At 32.7% G+C, this 19,344-nt stretch overlaps 1 protein-coding gene across 1 annotated transcript; it reads right to left on the reverse strand.

Annotated features, from left to right (window-relative positions):
• Nucleotides 1-3,458: 3,458 nt before the first annotated feature.
• Nucleotides 3,459-4,062, reverse strand: LOC134272247 (uncharacterized). Its single transcript, XM_062754495.1, has 2 exons — nt 4,025-4,062; nt 3,459-3,936 (listed from the first exon to the last, which is right to left on the reverse strand). The coding sequence occupies exons 1-2, from the start codon at nt 4,060-4,062 to the stop codon at nt 3,459-3,461; spliced, it is 516 nt and encodes a 171-aa protein (XP_062610479.1).
• Nucleotides 4,063-19,344: the final 15,282 nt, after the last annotated feature.

The following is a 19,344-nucleotide window of genomic DNA, read 5'->3' on the forward strand; positions in this document are numbered from 1 at the left end:
GGTGTATTGTCCTACGGCGCACTGACAAAAAACCAAGGTTTTATTAAAGAATACACAAGTTTGCATTCAAAATAAAAGTTTTAAATACATAAGATTTGAATTAAAATTATCCTAATTCAATTCCACAATCAATTTTGTAGTCTTTGTAAACTTTTAAGGCATTTGGTTGATTTTTGGCAGTTTCCCGAGCATTCAAAATGGGAAAGTGGTAAACACAACACATGAAAAATGGCGACGTTTTATGACGTTACGGCGCACCGGAGAGCAGTTCCATTTTAATTCGATGTTGTAATGACACATTTAGAGACTTGAAATGACGATAGAAGAAAAAAGATTATAAAAATATCACCATATCTTAAGTATAAAAATGAAATAGTTTTCTTAGCGAAGTCTTTTTTGATCGAGTCCCTGGGGAGTACAAAACACACGGACAAACTCCTAATGTAACAGCAAAAGACGCTGTCACAGTAGACCGCCGATATGAGATTTTCTATTAGTTGAATGATGGTGAGAATATTGTCCGTAACTTACTGATGAATCTTCAGAAGATCGCATGAGGGTGCCAGTTGGCTCTTCGACTGTTTATGGAGACTAAAGAATGTGTATCAATGAAATTACTAAATTTAAGTCGGACTCATCCAACTTCATTTTCAGCAAAGATAAAACGTGACGCTGTTTTAGACACTTTGACGTTATAATCCATGCGCCATAAGGTGATACAATACATGGAATAAAATCACATAATTTGCTTATTTATGCATATATTTATCTGAAATTTGCTGTGTATATTGCTAAAATATGTACTAAATAATAGTGAAAATTTCAAAACGCTGTGATGTTTATTTTTTTACACTAGACAACTTGTCCACGATTTTACGGGACAACCCTCGTACATAGTTTAGTTGAATTAGACTACCTCCTTCAAAATTGTGAATTTCATGGCCCCAGGGTCAGGGGTTCTGTGTTAGGGTGGGGCTCTATTGATTATGTAGTGTAAATGAATAAATTCTTTAAGAGTCTTCTTGTCTGCTCCTGGGATTTAAACCAATGAACTATATACTACATAGTAATGATGAGGAAGGATGCCTCTTTGAGATTTGTGAATTTCAAAGCCCCTGGGTCAGGGCCTCTTGTGTGAGGGCGGGACTGTAATGTTTATATAGTGACAATGCTTGAATTCTTTCCTTTGCTCCTGGGTATTATACCAATGATCTAAGTACATATTTATGATGAAGAAAGCTGCCTCTTCCAAAATTGTTAATTTCAGGGCCACTGGGTCAGGGGTACTTGGAGGGTGTGTGTGTGTGTGTGTGTGTGTGTGTGTGTGTGTGTGTGTGTGTGTGTGTGAGAGGGTGTGTGGGTGGGTGGGTGGGTGTGTGGGTGTGTGTGTGTGTACATAGTCTGAAAATAATTTAATGTTTTGAAATCTGCTTTTTCGTATAATCAACAATTTATAATGAAATAAAATTTATGATAAAATTTCCAAATTTTTGAAATATATGGTCCCAGCGTCAGTAGTTCCTGAGGGGTGAGGTGCACAATTGGTTATAATTGGAAATGCATTTTCTCTTTGTTACTCTGATCTACCTTTGAGAATTAGGTAAGCAGAATAAGCATGCTAAGCGTATACATGTATAGTTATGATATATGTAAGCAATGGTGCCTCTTTCAAAATTGTGAATTTCACGGCCTCTGGTTTATAACACGAACCAAATTCAATTGTTGGAAAGTTTTTACATGATACTCAGGTGACCTATAAGGCCTGTGGGCCTCTTGTTGATTAAAGTTTGTGTCATTTGTCAATAAGAAATCCTAAATGCAGGGAGCATAGATCTTTCAATTTGCGATAGAATATTTTTATCACGAATTCCGTCGACAATTTTGCCAGAAGCACAGTATGTTTGGATAAATATGAAAAGTAGGAAACTTTGTCAAAAAGTGTTTTTTGAAATCGAATTAAAGTTAAAAGGCAATGTGCAAATTATCCACCCTGCTGTAAATTTCACCAAATCGGAGGTGATAGAAGAATAAGAAAGATTACAAAAACAATATGTAATGGTTCCAGTAGACAGGGCTTGTAACAATATCGTCTTTGTAAGTCTCATTATTATAAATGTATCGAATAAGAACATTCCAATCAACCAAGGTGAGTTCGACCTACCATATCGATAGCGGATTCCTAAACTTTATAAAAATCTTTGCAAACATAGATACACTACCGGGTACAACAAATGTTGTACCAAGCCCCTATCTTTACTGTGACTAAAAAAAGTGCTGTAAAAGAGAAACTTCAGATGTACTGTATTACACAATATTCTAGAAATCGTGTATATGAGATGTGGGTTCTCAAAAACTACAAAAACTTTTAGAAAATTTCATCTTTCCTAGCCAGGGTTTTCCGATCCGAATTCTCTCTACAATTAACCCTTGGCAGATTTATTCATATCACGAAATGACCAATTTTTTCAAAAGTCAATAACATCTGATTGTAAGATTTTTTCAACACAATAAACAACCATTCCTTACGAAATTATTACAACAAAATAAACAACCATTCCTTAGGAAATCATAAACTAGGCTTTTTTGAATCACAGACAACTGTAATTTCAATATAAATAATTGATCATCAACAACATTACTTTGTTAAAAGTCACCCTGATTCTAAACACAAGTACTCTGAGACTCCCCCCAAAAAACTGGGAATTTTTATGGCAATTAATCGTGCTCCTTTCTGAGCCATGTTTTTATATTCGTGTAAAGCAGATTTATTCATAAATATTTACATTTCCAATGTCTTTGTCCGAGATAAAATTACAAATAGTTAATGTACTTTATTTCCTCATCAATGCACTGGTTCATCGATAGACGCGGTTAAAAAAAATCATGTGCAGAACGGGACAAATAGAGAAAAGAAGCGGGGCTTCTAGCACGTGGATTGGCGGAATGAAGAGCATGTAAATGTAAGGAATAAGCGTCCGGAACGTGATTTAGGTAGTAATACATTTAATCTACCTTAACCATCCTTAATTGCTTATAATAATCATGTATTAAGTTTGTATGCTTAATACCAAGGATCACATGCAGAAGATTTGTTTAAATGTTATGCAAGTTAATTATACATTACTTTATTTCCATTCAAGAGCCTACAGAGAGGTATCAAAGATATACCATCGTAGAAATAAAAAAAATTGATAAGAATTATAGAAATAAAACTCTATAATCTAAAATACACACAGAGCAAGTTTTTGTTGCTTTAAAATATTACATAAGATTCGAGAGAACTATTTACAAGCTGAAGTAAATTATCAATATTTGTTCAAAGATAATGATCCAGAAATATTTTAAACTGATAACTATCTGAACTAGAAAAAATTACGTTATGTTTCTATGCTTCGATATTTTTCATTATAGAGTGAACAATCTATAAGAAATGGATTTCCCTCTCGGCTGTATTGAGACTATTCCTTGGCCTCTTTCTGCCCTTCTCCCTCCTCTGCCTGACCAGACTTCAATGTGGAGACGAGCACCTCATACCTCTTGGCTTTGTGTTCTTTCCCAGCATAACCAAAATAAGCACATCCATCCGTTGTGTGAACTTTACATGGAATAAGACTCCCTGCGTAGTGGACTCGACCCACGTACAGCCCCTCATCCACCCTTAGAGCGTTATGAGGGACGTTTCCGTTGGAGGCGTGCCACCAGCTATACATCCATTTATTAGAATTCTTATTGCACAGATGGTAAAACCTTTGGCAAATCCTTTCTTCACCATCGTACGGAATACAGGCTCCACTATGAAAATTCAGCCCGTATTTTCCAGGTGTAAAGACGCCACCAATGTAGGTGCAGACTACGTAAAGTGTTTTGCCGTCTGCCTCTTGTCCGCCTGTAAATACGTCGTTTGGCAACCAGCTATATGTTTTATACCAACGGCCGCTGTAAAGTACAATAAAATAGATATATTTTTCAAAAGTCATTATCTTTAATTAAAAGTATTTATGTACATATTTGACTTAGTACTCACTCTATGCAATCATCTCTATTCAGACCGTCACTCTGCATTTTAATAAGAATATTAATTTAAAGTACTTTGTCATAAGGAAATGCAACTAAATTCATGTATATACACACGAGATTTCATAAGCACGATTCAGGACCAGCTTCATCCGTTTGCTATAACCTATGTTGTAGTAGTGTAAATTTATGAAAATTTGTCCTGTTTTGCAGTTTTCTGAATTCACAAACATTGGTTAACTTGCATCAGCTTTTAATAATAAAAGAAATAATCATGAATTAAATTATGGGTATATAAAAAACGAGATGGCTTAAGCTTTTCCATCGTCAACTTTTCTTTTTTGTTCTACTGTGACCTGCTTATTGTGTTTATTCCTCCCAACTATTTGCTAAGAACATGCTCTGAATATGACCCGGATACTCACCACAGATAAATTGATGATACGGGGATTTCAACAACCTCGTTTTAAGTCAGCAATTTGTAAATTCTATAGTTGTTTTAATGACATTGGTAGCAAACAAATATAAACTATCAATGGGTCGTATTCTGGCCGACTTGTGATGAAATATATGGAGATAACGAACGGTATTCAAGCTCGTAAGTCCAAAAAAACAATACAAATTTTGGAGCAGAGCAAACACAGACCTTTAAAACATCAGAGGTGGGATCAGGTAAATTATCCAAATATGAAGCAGATGTGTTTGATTTTGTTGTATCTTATATTTCAAACTCTCCGGAATATATCGTATCGAGATAAGAATGGAAATAACAATTGTCAATTGACAATACAACGTTGCTATATCTAAAAATCGAGTTGATGGCCACAACAAATGTTTTCTTCTTTTCCCGTTTTAGATTTTAAACAAATTCTGCTTCATATGAATAAAATATAGGTTTACTAATAACGGGGCACAATTGGTACCCATGGGGATTCCTATATATTGTTGGAAGACCTGGTCACCAAAAACGACATAGATTCGATATTGTTAATCAGAAACTCAAGCAGAGATCTATTTAACCAACTTCAGAGAACTTGTGTGCACAATCATAATTTTATAACAAAATAATTTTGCAAATAACAACTTTTATTGATTTTCGAAATAAAAGATTGAAGAAAAGATTATGATTGAAAAACTACCACCCCACGTTGCGGTCACAAAGTTTAAACCATGATAAAGACAGACGAAATGTTTAGACTTCTGTTTATGTACATATTATGTAATTGTACAGGTCAGTCACAAACTGATCACATACAGTAAACATGAGAACACAGGAACATAAGTGATATGAAATCAATATTAAACTCAAATGAAAACAGATTGATCGATGTGTACTACCAAACTGATATGTCTATTAATACCACTGAAATATTCTTAATAATTAGCTGTGATACGTAAGCAATTGATTAAAGGCTTCGTTAAAAGTGTTGGATTCTAATAGGTGTAAGAAACTGTTAGGATGCCATTGTTTAACTACAATTCTCAAAAACTGCAGCATTTGCAAAAAGGTACAGAACCAATAGTTCTTCTTTAAAGAATCGAACCATAGTATTTATTTTAATTTTTGGCTATTTGATGTCTGTTTTCAAACTACAGTACTCTATCAGTGTGTTAAAATGCAAAATGAAACCTTAGAAGAAAGATTTATTGCTAGGAGAATTGCGTTTAAATACAAAATATCATTGCGTTTAAATGCAAAAAATTATTGCAATTAAACGCAATATTATTTTAAATACTCAAAACCGACATATGACTTTGAAGACTTTCCTCCTTAGAGTTTTATGAGTATAAGTTGGATTACCACTTTTAAAATTTAATCCTAGTTCAAATCCAATAGGTAAAAAACTTAACAATTAACTTATTAATTAGTACGTATGGCATTATTGCAATAATACTGGAAAAATAAAAAAAAACAGTTGTAGATCATGTATATATATAAAGCAACCGCGACCTCACAATCTCAAAAGTATACTTTTATTTGATATTTAAAAGTTAAATAAATACGGCATCATTCAGTGTTATTCAGATTTTTGTTTTATTTGATAAAAGACATCTAATTTCAAACCATGGGAAATTCTTTTAATCACATGTTTTACGCATAGCTATCACGTATTTTACAATTGTTTTATACGAGGGTTGTCCCGTAAAATCGTGGACAAGTTGTCTCGCATGAATAATAATCATCACTGCGTTCTGAAATTTTCACTACTTCTTAGTACATATTTTCTGAATAAATATAACAAATTTCAAATAGATACGAGGGTCATTCAAAAAGTTCGTAGACTTTTGTCCTAGCTTTTTTTATTTAACGTCACATTATATCCAAATTTGGTACAAATATTTTAACAACAGATTCAAATAATTTGAGTAAAAAAAAAATGGAATGTATCTTCTTATTTATTAAAATTACCAGGGATTTAGATCAGCAAAAATGGGGTCACGGAGCACCGTCAAAATTGAGTAATTTACTAATTTTCACTTTATAGTATTTACAGCCATACCTCTAATAAATGGAGCTGAAACGAAAATTTTTTTTACATGTTTAAATAAAGTATTGCTGTATTAATTAAAATGAAATCAGGTTATGTAATATGTCGCTCCATTTAAAAGATATAAGTTTCTAAATACATATCGACTTGATTAAAAAAAGCAAAAAACCATGACGTTGGAGGACGTCACGGAGCAGCAAGTAGCAATAAAATTGTACTTTACATTCGAGAAACTTCTTCTACAAGCTTAAAAAATCCGTATAAACCAGGATCTGTATGAAAAATAATCTGTGTATTTGTATTAAATGGAAAATACAAGTTTTGAGTGGTAGCGAGTTTGAATCGGACGATGGATTGTCTGCAAAGAAACAAGTTAAAGTTAAAAATATTGTCGAAAGAGTTAGGAACGTCATTGAACGTGATGTGTGCTGCACTGTTGCAGAATTAATAGAGTTACATCGTAAATTAAAGAATTTGAAAACAATGACATTCTTATTCAAGCTATATTTGTACAATTGTTCGCAAACTAGGTGTTAAGTGTTATGAATATGTTTTGGAGAAGACGCTACAAACCGTGTTTGAAATTAAGAAAATTAGTATAATTTTGACAAACTTTCTCAACGTTGTCTTGACGTTACAATGTTGGTTAACCGTGCTCTGTGGTAACAAAACATGTTGGTTTAAATTTTGGCTAACATGAGTTCTATTTAATCAAATGGAATGAAACCTCACACTTCGACAAAATAAATGTTTATGTTTACGAAAATGTGTTAATCTATAATCTTGTAATAATTATATGACGATGAGAAGCATTGTCTACGTATTTTTTGAATGACCCTCGTATATGCATAAATAAACGAATTATGAGATTTTATATTATGTATTGTATCGCCTTACGGCGCAAGGATGATAACGTCAAAGTGCCTAAAACAGCGTCAGGTACCTCAAGTTTCATCTTTGCACTAAAAATAAAGTTGGATAAGTCCCACTTAAATTTCGAAATTTCATTGAAGCACATATTTAAATCTCCATAAACAATCGAGGAACCAATCTGGCACAAATGTACGATCTTCTGATGATTTATTAGTAAAATACGGACAGTATTCCAACATCATTCAACTAATAGACAATCTTATATTGAAGCAGTCAACATTGACAGCGTCTTTAGCTATTACAATTGTAGTTTGTCTGTATGTCTTGTACTACCCCGGACTCGATCAAGAAAGACTTTACTCAGAAAACTCCCATTTCATTTATATACTAAAGATTAAGCAATGTTTTGGATTTTTTTTCTTCTGTATTCATTAATATTTAAAGTTTTATACGGCGTTATTACACCATCTAAATCATAGCGAACTGATCTCCGGTACGCCGTAACGTCACCAAACGTCAAATTTTTTCGTGTGTTGTGCTTACCACTTTCCCATTTCAAATGCTCAGGAAACAGTCAAAAATTGACCAAATGCATTGAAAATTTTAAAAAGACAACAAAATAAATTGTAGAATTGAATAAGGATAATTTTTACCCTAATCTTTTCTATTTGAATCTTTTGTTTCAAATCAATACTCCTGTGTACTCTTATAAAACCTTCGTTTTTGACCATGCGCCGTAGGGCCTTACCCTGTGCACATTCAAGCATTATAAAATCTATATTTTTGTGTGTATTTTATCCAAAACATTATGATTAACTTAAAAATGATAAATAAACATTCACTGAAAATTTCAGCTTATTACGTTCATTATTTTTCGAGAAAAACGTTTTGTCCACGATTTTACGGGACAACCCTCGTATATGAATCAAATTTAACACAAAACATGTTGTAAAGTCATCACATTTTTTTAGTAAATATCAACACGATAGCATTCTCAATATGTGCGAAATCAAATTTGATATGGGCCCTAATTCAACATAAAAGCAAATTGAGATTCTACTTTGATGTCAGTTGCAAAATTGCCATTAACTATTTCAAGAACAGAGAAAAAGAGCATTAATATTTATTAACTTCTGTTGTACTTATTTGTAATATTATATTTACAAGCTCGTAATGATGCAAACTTACATTGTCGTCCTGTACAATATTGTTTTCTTAAATAATACTAAACATTTGATTGTACAGATGCTTTTAGTTTTGAAACAATTTAAATACTAGCACTTTATATAATTAAGTCTAATTGATCATAAAGGAAAAATTCCAATCATATCATAAAGTCATATTCTTATATAGTAAAATTTAATTTTCAACATATTTTAAAGATGCTGTCTTTTAGCTTTAGATTTTGTTTTCAGTGATATTACTCCTCGGTTCACCTTCCGTCTGTTGATTAGTCTTCGTGGTTCCTTCATGTCTGATATAGAGGTAAAAGCTCCTTATAACAGCAACAATCATGAATACAATACCAAAGCCGACAAGTATTAATTAGTATGGAACTCCAAAAGACATGTCTTTCCCATGTGTTGCTTTTTTGGAAGCGTTCGTGGCGATGAATTGAACCAAGACAGCGAACTCAGATGTAACTGCATGTTTGAATGGAAAAAAAGTTCACATAAAAATAATATTATTTATGTTTTAAGCAACCCCTAAATGGTATTGATCTAAACGGTTTGATCGTGTAGATTATCGCTAATATTTATGGTTTTCCTCATTAGATAGATAATGTTCTACGGCTATTTACTGATATCAAATAAATCAGCATTAAGGTAGAAAGTCATTACCTGCCACAAGTAGAAAAATTCCCCCAATCACAAACGTCGATGGATACGACGCTTTCCTCTTGGTATTCCAAGAAAGAATAAACCATCCGACTCCACCAAGAACGACAGCAAGAAGACTCTCTATCTGAACATCTATCATTGCTGAAGAAAAGTATGCTTATTTTAAATACTGTTCTGTCCGGGTTTTTTTTAAGACTTCGATAAAATTCCACATATATATATATATATATATATATATATATATATATATATATATATATATATATATATATATATATATATATATATATATATATATATATATATATATATATATATTTTATTGTTCGTGTCGTTGGTCATTTTTAGTGCTTTATATATATATATATATATATATATATATATATATATATATATATATATATATATATATATATATATATATATATATATATACACTTTCTCTTTAAGATATAATTTGAAAATACTTTTTTTCAAAATCGGAAGTAAATCAAATAACTATGTAGAAAACATTTAGAAACAAGATGTGTTTATGATAGACTATGCGCCCGGGGGCAATAAAGTTTTTAAAAAGATATTTAGCATAAAGGTCACAGTCAAGGTCACAAGATCATTGGTCATTGTCATTTGAAAGAACTTGATTAGTGACGTATGCATACCAAATATGAATATATATCTTTTATGGTTCAAAAGATATGGCGAAGGTTAAAGTTTGCAGAAAAAGCTATTTTTAGCATATAGGTCACAGTCAAGGTCATAAAAGAGTTTAATTAGGGGAAAATGCATACCAAATATTAAATATCTTTCACTCGTGGTTCAAAAGTTATGACGAAGGTTAAAGTTTGCAGACAAACAGATAAACAGACAAACAGACAGGACAAAAACAATATACGCCTCGGATTTGAGAGAGAGAGAGAGAGAGAGAGAGAGAGAGACTTACAGAGCTGAAGCGCGCCATTGAGCTTATATTTCTCATCTAAAGCTACGTAAGAACTTGTCTAGCATTTGTCAGTTTCCTGGCGATCACAATCCCTGGCGTAAAAAATGCTCAATTGGCTAACCTACAAAATCGAATTGTATAAATTGCTATTACAAGGAAAGAACACGACTGTTACCTTTAATTATTGCACAACAAATGGTGTTTCTATTCTTCTATTTAATATTCTAACGGGTTTATTATATAGAAATAAATACAATTATAATCGTTCAAATAAGTTACAGTTACCTCTTCGGTTATGAATCCAGGTAAGGCCGTGGCAACGATGTATAAAATCAAACCAATGGCTGATGATAGCAATTCAACACAAGTAGAGCTTTTTTAAAAAGCTTACCGTCTTTAGCAACAATCTTAAACAGTAAACTGATCTACTCCTATCAGGCCGTATAATTCTTTTGAATTTTGTATTTCTTTATTAGCTATTTACTGGCATTAGCCCTACCAAGGTTGCCGCTCGGTCATCTCCGTAAACTTTAACTGACCGAGAGCTTTCGGCAAACCTCGGCTGATTCCATTCCCTTCTTCAAACAAGAAAGGGGAAAAGAATAATAACAAATTGTAAAGCCTGCAAGCTATAAAAATCAAATTTTATTTATAATGAAATTAAAGAGACCTTTTTTATTTATTGCTATAAAAAATACCATGTTATTAAGAATTAATTACTGCTGATTTTGCTGTTCGTTTTGTCATTTTTTTAAGATTGGAAATATTGAAAAATTGTTAAGTCGTACGAAAATTAGACCATCAGAAAGTTATCTCCCTTGCCTTGAACAGCATTTCAACCAATGAAATAATTGAAAATTTTCTCATCATGCAATTTCTACCAATCACAAAAGAGAGGAAGTGCATAGTCCGAAGACTGTAAAAAACTTCAACTATACAATACCGTCTTCCAAGGAAGACGGTAATAAAGCGGCATCCTTATTCTCTCTAAAAGTATCCATAACAAACATAAGATTATTTACTAAGCGAGGAGGAATTGTCGTTTTAATAAAGAAGTTATACAAGTATTTCATGTAAAAAAGTATTGCAGTCATTTTTGATACGCTGATAATGAATACCAGTTTCCATATCTGTTATTCAATGTATTATATTTTTGGCTTAAACCGAGGAACCGTGTCACAATAGGTGCTGGCACGAAAAAGATATCTCCTTCCTCTATGGGCCTGAGTATAGGTCAAAATTTGCAGCCCTCCACCGGCAAGTGGTAGTGTCTCCATATGAGTGAACAATTCTTAAGAGGGACGTTAAACAACAAAGAAACGAACGAACAAACGTATAAAAAATAAATTATGTTTAAAATTAGACAAAAAAGAAGAAAAATTAAACAGAAAATGAAGAGAAAAATCATTAGAGAAATGGAAAGGAATCAATCATAAAAACTGAGTGATGACCAACCCATATGGGAGCTCTACAGTACCGTTTTGTAATATAGAACAGTTTATATTTATATATACCATCAAAGAAAACAGCGTTACATGTCCCAATAACTATATATATTTGATTCTAAAAATAAACGCACAAATAGATTCTTCTATTTGTTTGGGTCTTGTGGTTTGTTATTGTGCGTATTTAAATCAGTGTTTTCAAAGAGGAGGTCCCTTATTATTATTATTACAGCTTACCTGAACAGACAAACTTTATATTCAGTAGTATATTGCTAACAGCAATATATAAGGTCCTAGTAAATAAAGGTAAAAAATGGACACTTAATGAAATACTAGCATATGGAAATAAACTTTATAAGTTGACTTTTATTCCTGTGAAGCAGAATTTATTCCAAAACTTCTACATGAGAAGAAGAAAACACTTGCAGCGGTCTTTTTTTTTTTTTTTTAAATATTATTCAACTCGACATAAGAATAATATTATTATCACGAAGTAGAGCCATGCAGTTTAGTTTAAGTGATGGTTTCTCGTCTATAGTCGGTAAACTTTCATTGATATGTCGATCCAATATATATCTGGATGTTGACCATAAGGGTCAACAAACAACTTAAACATATGTATAATTGATTGATTAAATGATTGTTGGTTTCTTGACGTATCATTGGAGAATGTTTCACTCATATAGAATCGCCAAAATTTATCAATGAAGGTCTTCAAATTTAGTCCTTTGCAGGTTGAAATTGAAAATTGGACAATGGGGTATCTTTATAGTGCCAGTACCTGCCATGAGACGGGACCTCAGTTTTCCAGGGCCTCTCCGAAGGACCTCAACATTTTGTTAAAAAAAGCCGAGCACTTGTTAAAGAAACAGTCCCTACCTAATTTTCATCCGCTGAGGTCAATCGCGGCCTTCCGATTTTAACCCTTTTGACAAATGAGGTCACCCTTTGTCATTGTCACCTTTCTTTTTTTTACGGAGAAATATCCCGCTATCACCTGGTGTTTACATCTCCTAACTTATTTAACAATCAAGAGCATGCTCCGAGTACGATAAGCTGTTAAACATAGGCAGGTTAAGGACAGATAAGTTTATGTTACAGGGATTTCAACCACCTCGTTTAAAGTCATTTTGTGAATTCTGTGGTCCTTATAATGACCCTGTAAGCAAATATTACCTATCAATAAATGTTTTTAAAATAGTTATTATTCATCTACGATAACTGTAGCAAGTTTTGGACTGAAGTATTTTAATAGTGTAGAAAAAGGGGAGAAAAAATCACATTTAAATTTACTTGACCAGGTGAGCGTTAGAATCTTGAGCATTATGTTTACCCGGTAATTCAATTCTTGTCGATAATGCGCAGTTAAACGAAGATATAACTGAATAGACTCATTATTGTTCCGCTCTAAATCCCAAGCTTTGACATTGCGTAAAAAATGCCTAAAATAGAACTGAATAGTATCTAATAATAGCCTGCTATTTTAATAAAATTGGGTGTCTTAAACATAAATAGCGAGGAACATATGCGTTTACTTTTCCTCAGAGCCATAGTACAGACAAGGGGTATTTCATTTATTTAATTAATCAAGAATAAGAAAAACATCATAATCTCAATATTTCAAAAGAAGGTACGATTTTTCGCTTTATTGTGCCCTAAAAATTAAATGTTTTCAAAAAGTTTTGAAACTGTCTCAAATATTAGTTTCGTTCATGGCTTTGATTGATAAAGAAAGTATTTAGCATAATTGTATCATTCTGGGAATATGACGTCATTAATTTGATGCATTTCTTTATTTTAAGGAAAGTCTCAAAATGATCCATTTCAAGAGTAATTTCTCTTAAGAAAATAGTGTCCTCAGCTGTCTCCCAATTTAAAGTCATATGTGGCTTTTTAAAAAAAAAAATAATATCACACTAACCAAAATGAAAAAGCTCTTTCTATCAGTTTTGTTTCTTTATATAAAGATAGGACTTTCCTGTAAATTACTCGTACACAATATAAATCAATAGCGGTTTATAGAAATCACAATTTTACAACAAAAACCGATTTATTTCAGGCTCGGAATTGAGTAGCAGACACAGTTTAAAACCAATTTAACTATAGAAACGTTGGGATATTTAAGTTCAAAATTGATGAAAATTTGAATTTAATTGAACGTAAATGACAAATATCATCTAAATCTACACATAATCTTGTATATCTATTTTTTAGCTCAGATATGTAAATTTAGCTTTAATTTTTAGAAATGTTGTAAAATTCATTTAAAGATCACATATCTCAAAATCTTTGTGGTCGATACCTGTGGACAATATTATCTGAAAGAAAATTCCATTGAAAATTGGTATCTTACTCAAATTCTTTGGAAAATAAAGGAAAATATGCATGTTCATCCCAATTAGCATTTAGAAATGTATGTGAGGAAAATGATTTGCATGATTTTTCCGCATGGAATTTCAATAATTCAGAAAGCATGAGTTTTCAAATTTCGCAGGTAGGTTAAGGTTACAACCAAATATTCTACTTGCCTATATGATATGACGTCATAGTAAGCTATATGACGTGAGGTTTGGCGATAAAAAATTTCTAAAAATCGATATGTAAGATTGATTTGAGGTTGTAAAAATGAATCAAAATATGCATAGGCATAATATAAACGGAAATTTGTCGTTTCTGGGCCTCTGTAGTTATCACAGGGGTTAAATACCAAACCCGTGACGTCATAACTGTTGATCATGCAGTAGCATAGTGAAAGTGAAACGTAACAGGAATTCATGTAAATAAACACTAGAAATCGGAGTTTAAAAGCATTTAGAAGGAATATCATGTGTGATTCATGTGGGAATAAAGCTTGTGAATAAGGTATGGTAATATAATTCTACAACTTCTTCGTAAAATTAAAACAGGGAGGGTGTTTACTTGCCGATCAGCCTTTCCTCTATCGTTTGTAACAAAAAAGATGCAAAAGTTCAACACTACGCTGCATACCTTGAAACTTAATTTTTGTTTAGAACTAAAGTTCTTATTCTATTGTTTTTGGAAAGTGCTGCTAGAATCGTATGGTTTACGGGAATTGTTGCATTTTTTTCGATGTTATGATCAAAATGTAAAAATTTTGGGAAGGTTTCGTCCGAAAATGTTTAATAATTATTTCTGTGATAGGACAGTAGGATTCTAGCAGCACTTTTCATGGTACAGAGATGTTTTTACATAACTATTATTACAAATTAAAACTTATTATCCCCGGAGTAATGTTGAACTTTTCACTTTTTCATTAAGGTACATGTATATTTTCTAATTTATTGACATGACGTGGTGACGTCATGGTGAAGTGCTTACTGTAGTATAAGTTCCATTGAAGTCTATAGAATGCATACTTATAGCAAAAGTTTTATACTTGACCTTTCCGATTTATTAGTGTCACATAATTATAAAAAAGTGTTAATTCACCGAATTCTGATCCATGTGCTGCCTTAACTAACCCGCGTTTACATCAGTTTCATTTTTTTAAAGAAAATCACAAGGCAATATTTGTATTGAAACCGTACCTTGTTTTAAGTATAAACTACATCAAGTAAAAATTCAAATGATTGGAAGACGATACAAAAAAGGAGATTGGATTGAACAATACTAATCCTCTTTGATGAAATATATAAAAAAAAAACTAGATTATTTTAGGTGGCAAAATCCTATCATTAATAACACAGCTTAAAGATTTTGAAAACTTTATATCCTAATATATGAGGTACGTTTTGGGAATCTATCTTTTATTGTCCTACCCTCTTTTTCTTCCTCTCTGAATGTTTTTTAATTTAGAAACTACAATCTTGAAAAAAAAAGATTAATCCGAACCCTTTGCTTTAGTGATTTTGCACAAGCACCGAAAGCATTATTTTTTTATTGTATGTTTTTATCCATCTCCTTTAAATATCCAACACACAAAATGATCATGAGATGTTTTTCTACCTACAGGTATATCCATACAAAACCCTGTTCGCCTTATTTAATCCAGAGTTTGTAACCCTCAAAGTAAAGTAAAAGTCTGCGATTGAAGCCCTTCATTGAACGTTAACATCTCTTAAATAGTTAAAATTCTCAAATGGTAGTGTACACTAAATGCATGTAATTCGGAAACTTTATATCATAATGTTTATGAGAAAGCTCCCCAGGAATGCATATCGCATTCTGAGGGAGGGCACTCATGCTATCCAAAACAGCAAGGGAAGTATTTATAGGCTGGGGAGCACATGGACCAAGGATCATTGAAAGGCATTTTAATCAAAACATAAACGAATTAGCAAATGATGCAGAAAAAGAAGCAAAGATGTCTTCTAAAAACAGATTTCAATGAATTATATATTTGCATTCTGTTTCCTCTAAATTTGAAGATTCTTTCTGGTGAGACCGTATTAACCGAGGTTACGCGTCGCAGTAGTTGCTGGAATGAAAAGGATCCCTCACTGCTCAATGACCCTGAGTGCCTAGTATAGGACATAATATGCAGCTCTCCACCGGCAAGTATTAGTGCTTCCATATGAGTGAAAAATTCTGGAGAGGACGTTAAACAACACACAATCTATCAAGTAATCCTGCTTGAATTTGCAGGCTTCACTTGCGTTCATGTATAAACGAAAATTTTTCTGCTATGGTCGACGCGCGGCGCAGTGGTTAAGAGTGTCTGTTTTAGAGTCGCGCAGTAAGAAGTTTATCCATACGTCGCGGGTGCGAATCCCACTGTGGAGAAAGGTCTTTTGGATGAGAGAATTTTGTTTTATACTCGGCACTCGGGGCCATTGAGCAGGGAGGAATCTTTTTCGTGGCAACACCTACTGCGACACGGGGTTTATACGGACTCATCTGAAGAAACGGTCTCCATGTCCCACAGTGGGATTCGAACCCATGACATAAGGATCACCTCCTTACTTTGAGACTCTAGAGCAGACACTCTTACCACCGCGCAACGCGGGCAACGATGATGAATTTGATAAAATACATATCCAATTTGGCATAACATGCGAAATTCTTTTAATCACATGTTTTACACATAGCTATTTTTCAATCGTTTTTATATATGAATTCAAATTTAACAAAAAAAAACTAAATCAACATCAAGCAAAATGAGCTGCTTTGATGTCAAAGTTATCTGGTGCGAAACTCACAATTACTATTTTAGTATGGAAAAAGAGCATTAATATTTATAAACTTCTGTTGTTCATATTTGTAAAACTATATTTACAATCTCTTAATGATGCGAAATTACACTGTCGTCCTGTACATTATTGTTTTCTTTAAAAATACTAAATATTTGATTGTACAGACGTTTTATGTTTTGAAACAATTTTTACGTCTAATTGACAATAAAGGTTTAAATTACTTACAAATTTATCAAAATAACATATCCTAATGTAGCAAACTAAAATTCTCAGCATATTTCAAGGATGATGTCTTTTTGCTTTAGATTTTGTTTTTCAGTGATATTTTCCAATAATTCATCTTCCGTCTGTTGATTAGTCCTCGTGGTTCCTTCATATCTGATAAAGAGGTAAAAGATTCTTATAACAGCAACAAGCATGAATACAATACCAAAACCGACAAGTATTAATGAGTATGGAACTCCAATAGAGATGTCTTTCCCTAGTGATGCTTTTACGGTAGCGTTCAAGGCGATAAAATGGAGGAGGACAGAGAACTCAGATGCAACTGTGAATGAACAAAAAAATCACATAAGAAGAATACTGTTTATGTTTAAAGCATACCCCCAAAAAGTTTTGATCTCAACGTTCTGATCGTGAAGATTACGCCTCATATTTTTTGTTTTCTTTATTAGATAAATAAAGTTCTATTGACTATTTACTTAAATCTGTTAAATCAGTTTTAATTAAGATGAAAAGTTATTACCGGCCACAAGTAGAAAAATTCCCCCAATCACAAACGCCGATGGAATTTTAAAGATAATTTGATATGCATAATGAACATTTTCTTGCCGTTTCTCCATTTTTTCTCTTTCCATCTAAAATTGATTTTATAATAAAAATAAGAAATTCGGAAAGTTAATCATGAAATCCATAACCATAAAATTGCTTTTCAAGACAATAACTTTTCCGAAATACTGAATATTATAAAAAAGGATTTTAAATTATAAGCCGGATCCGTTTTGAAAAAAATATCGATCTTTCAGTTTAACACCCACATATATGACCGATAAAAATGATTGTGTATTGTTTAACGTCCCACTCAAGAACTTTTCACTCGTATGGAGACGTCACCATTTGCCAGTGAAGCGCTTCAAATTTGAGCCAATACTCGGCACTCAGGGTCATTAAGCAGTGAGGGTTCTTTAACGTGCCAACGCCTACCGTGACACGGGACCTACGTTTTTAAGGTAATATCCGAAAGACCCGTGACTTTCACTACTTCTAGTGCCGAGCGCTTGGCGAAGAAACAGTCACTACCTATGTTTATATCTTGGGTTTGACGCGGCTCCGCGAACAAGAATCGAGCCCGAGCCTCCCGATCACGAAGCGAACGCTCTACCACTAGGCCACCGTGACCTGTTCGATAAAAACAGAACAGACGAAGATCCAGGATAAATTTTTCTAAAAGGGGGTGGGGGTTGGTTTCAACTCAGTCAAAAAATTCTAACCCGTTTTTCCGTTTTCTTCCTTTCTTCTCAAATCCAAAAATAATCCGGACAAATTTTAAACAGAAACAACTATATTGATGAAGGATATGCCAAACTGTTTTCCTTTTTTTTTTTTTAAATGAAAAATTACATTATTAATTGAAAAATGAATTACCTTTTGAATAATATTGAGAGAGTTCGAGTTCATTAACTAACAATTTTATATTTGGATTTTTTTTAAAATTTACCTGAATAAGAAAAGAAAATATCACTAAATGTACGAGGCAGAAATTACCTATAGGCTCTACGATACAATCCACGAGAAGATAAGTTTTAAGTCATGATGCAGTCGAACTTGGTGTAAACAGGTCCAGTCCAAAGACTACGTAGCTATTAATAGCTACCTAGGTATTTAAATTTACCTAAGTAGCTATTTTTACCTACTTTTTATAATTTCTGCATTTTGCGGCACAAAGACTAGAGGGAGCAACATGGTGAATAGTCAGTCACACTAATGATGAATACGACAAAATTTTGGCAAAAGAATGATTACTTCCGGAATCGGCAATTTTGCATTAGTTTCTATGCAAAATTGATAATATACGAAGTAATCATTTTTTGGCCAAATTTTTGTCATATCCATCATCAGTGTGACTGTATTAAGAAATTTTGTGCTCACCATGTTGCGCCGTTCCTGCATTTGGCCACAAAATGCAAGTAAAGCAGAAAGTAGGTAAAAATAGCTACTTATGGTAGCTTTAAATACCTAGGTAGCTATTAATAGCTACGTAGGTAGAAATAGTCTTTGGACTGGACCTGGTAAACTGATAATCAATTCTACTTTTCGTATATGTCATATAATTTTTTTACTTTTTGGTTTAAACATTTTTTCATGTAAAACATTACTAATGTTTATTTAAAAATAAAATGAGTATTGACCTACCTATACGAGAGCTCTTCAGTACGGATGTGTAATACTCAACAAGTTATGTTGATGTATAATATCAGAGAAAACGACGTAATATGTCCTTAGTACAATGAAGCGCATTGAAGTGGTAACATTTGTCATTTTGATGAAATGTTCTGAGTCATGTTTTGAACGTCAATTATAACATAAGGA

The sequence above is a fragment of the Saccostrea cucullata genome, unplaced genomic scaffold (genome assembly GCF_032062105.1).
Source record: "Saccostrea cucullata isolate Sc308-1 unplaced genomic scaffold, CSIRO_AGI_Scuc_v1 ctg622, whole genome shotgun sequence".
NCBI classification, from domain to species: domain Eukaryota; kingdom Metazoa; phylum Mollusca; class Bivalvia; order Ostreida; family Ostreidae; genus Saccostrea; species Saccostrea cuccullata.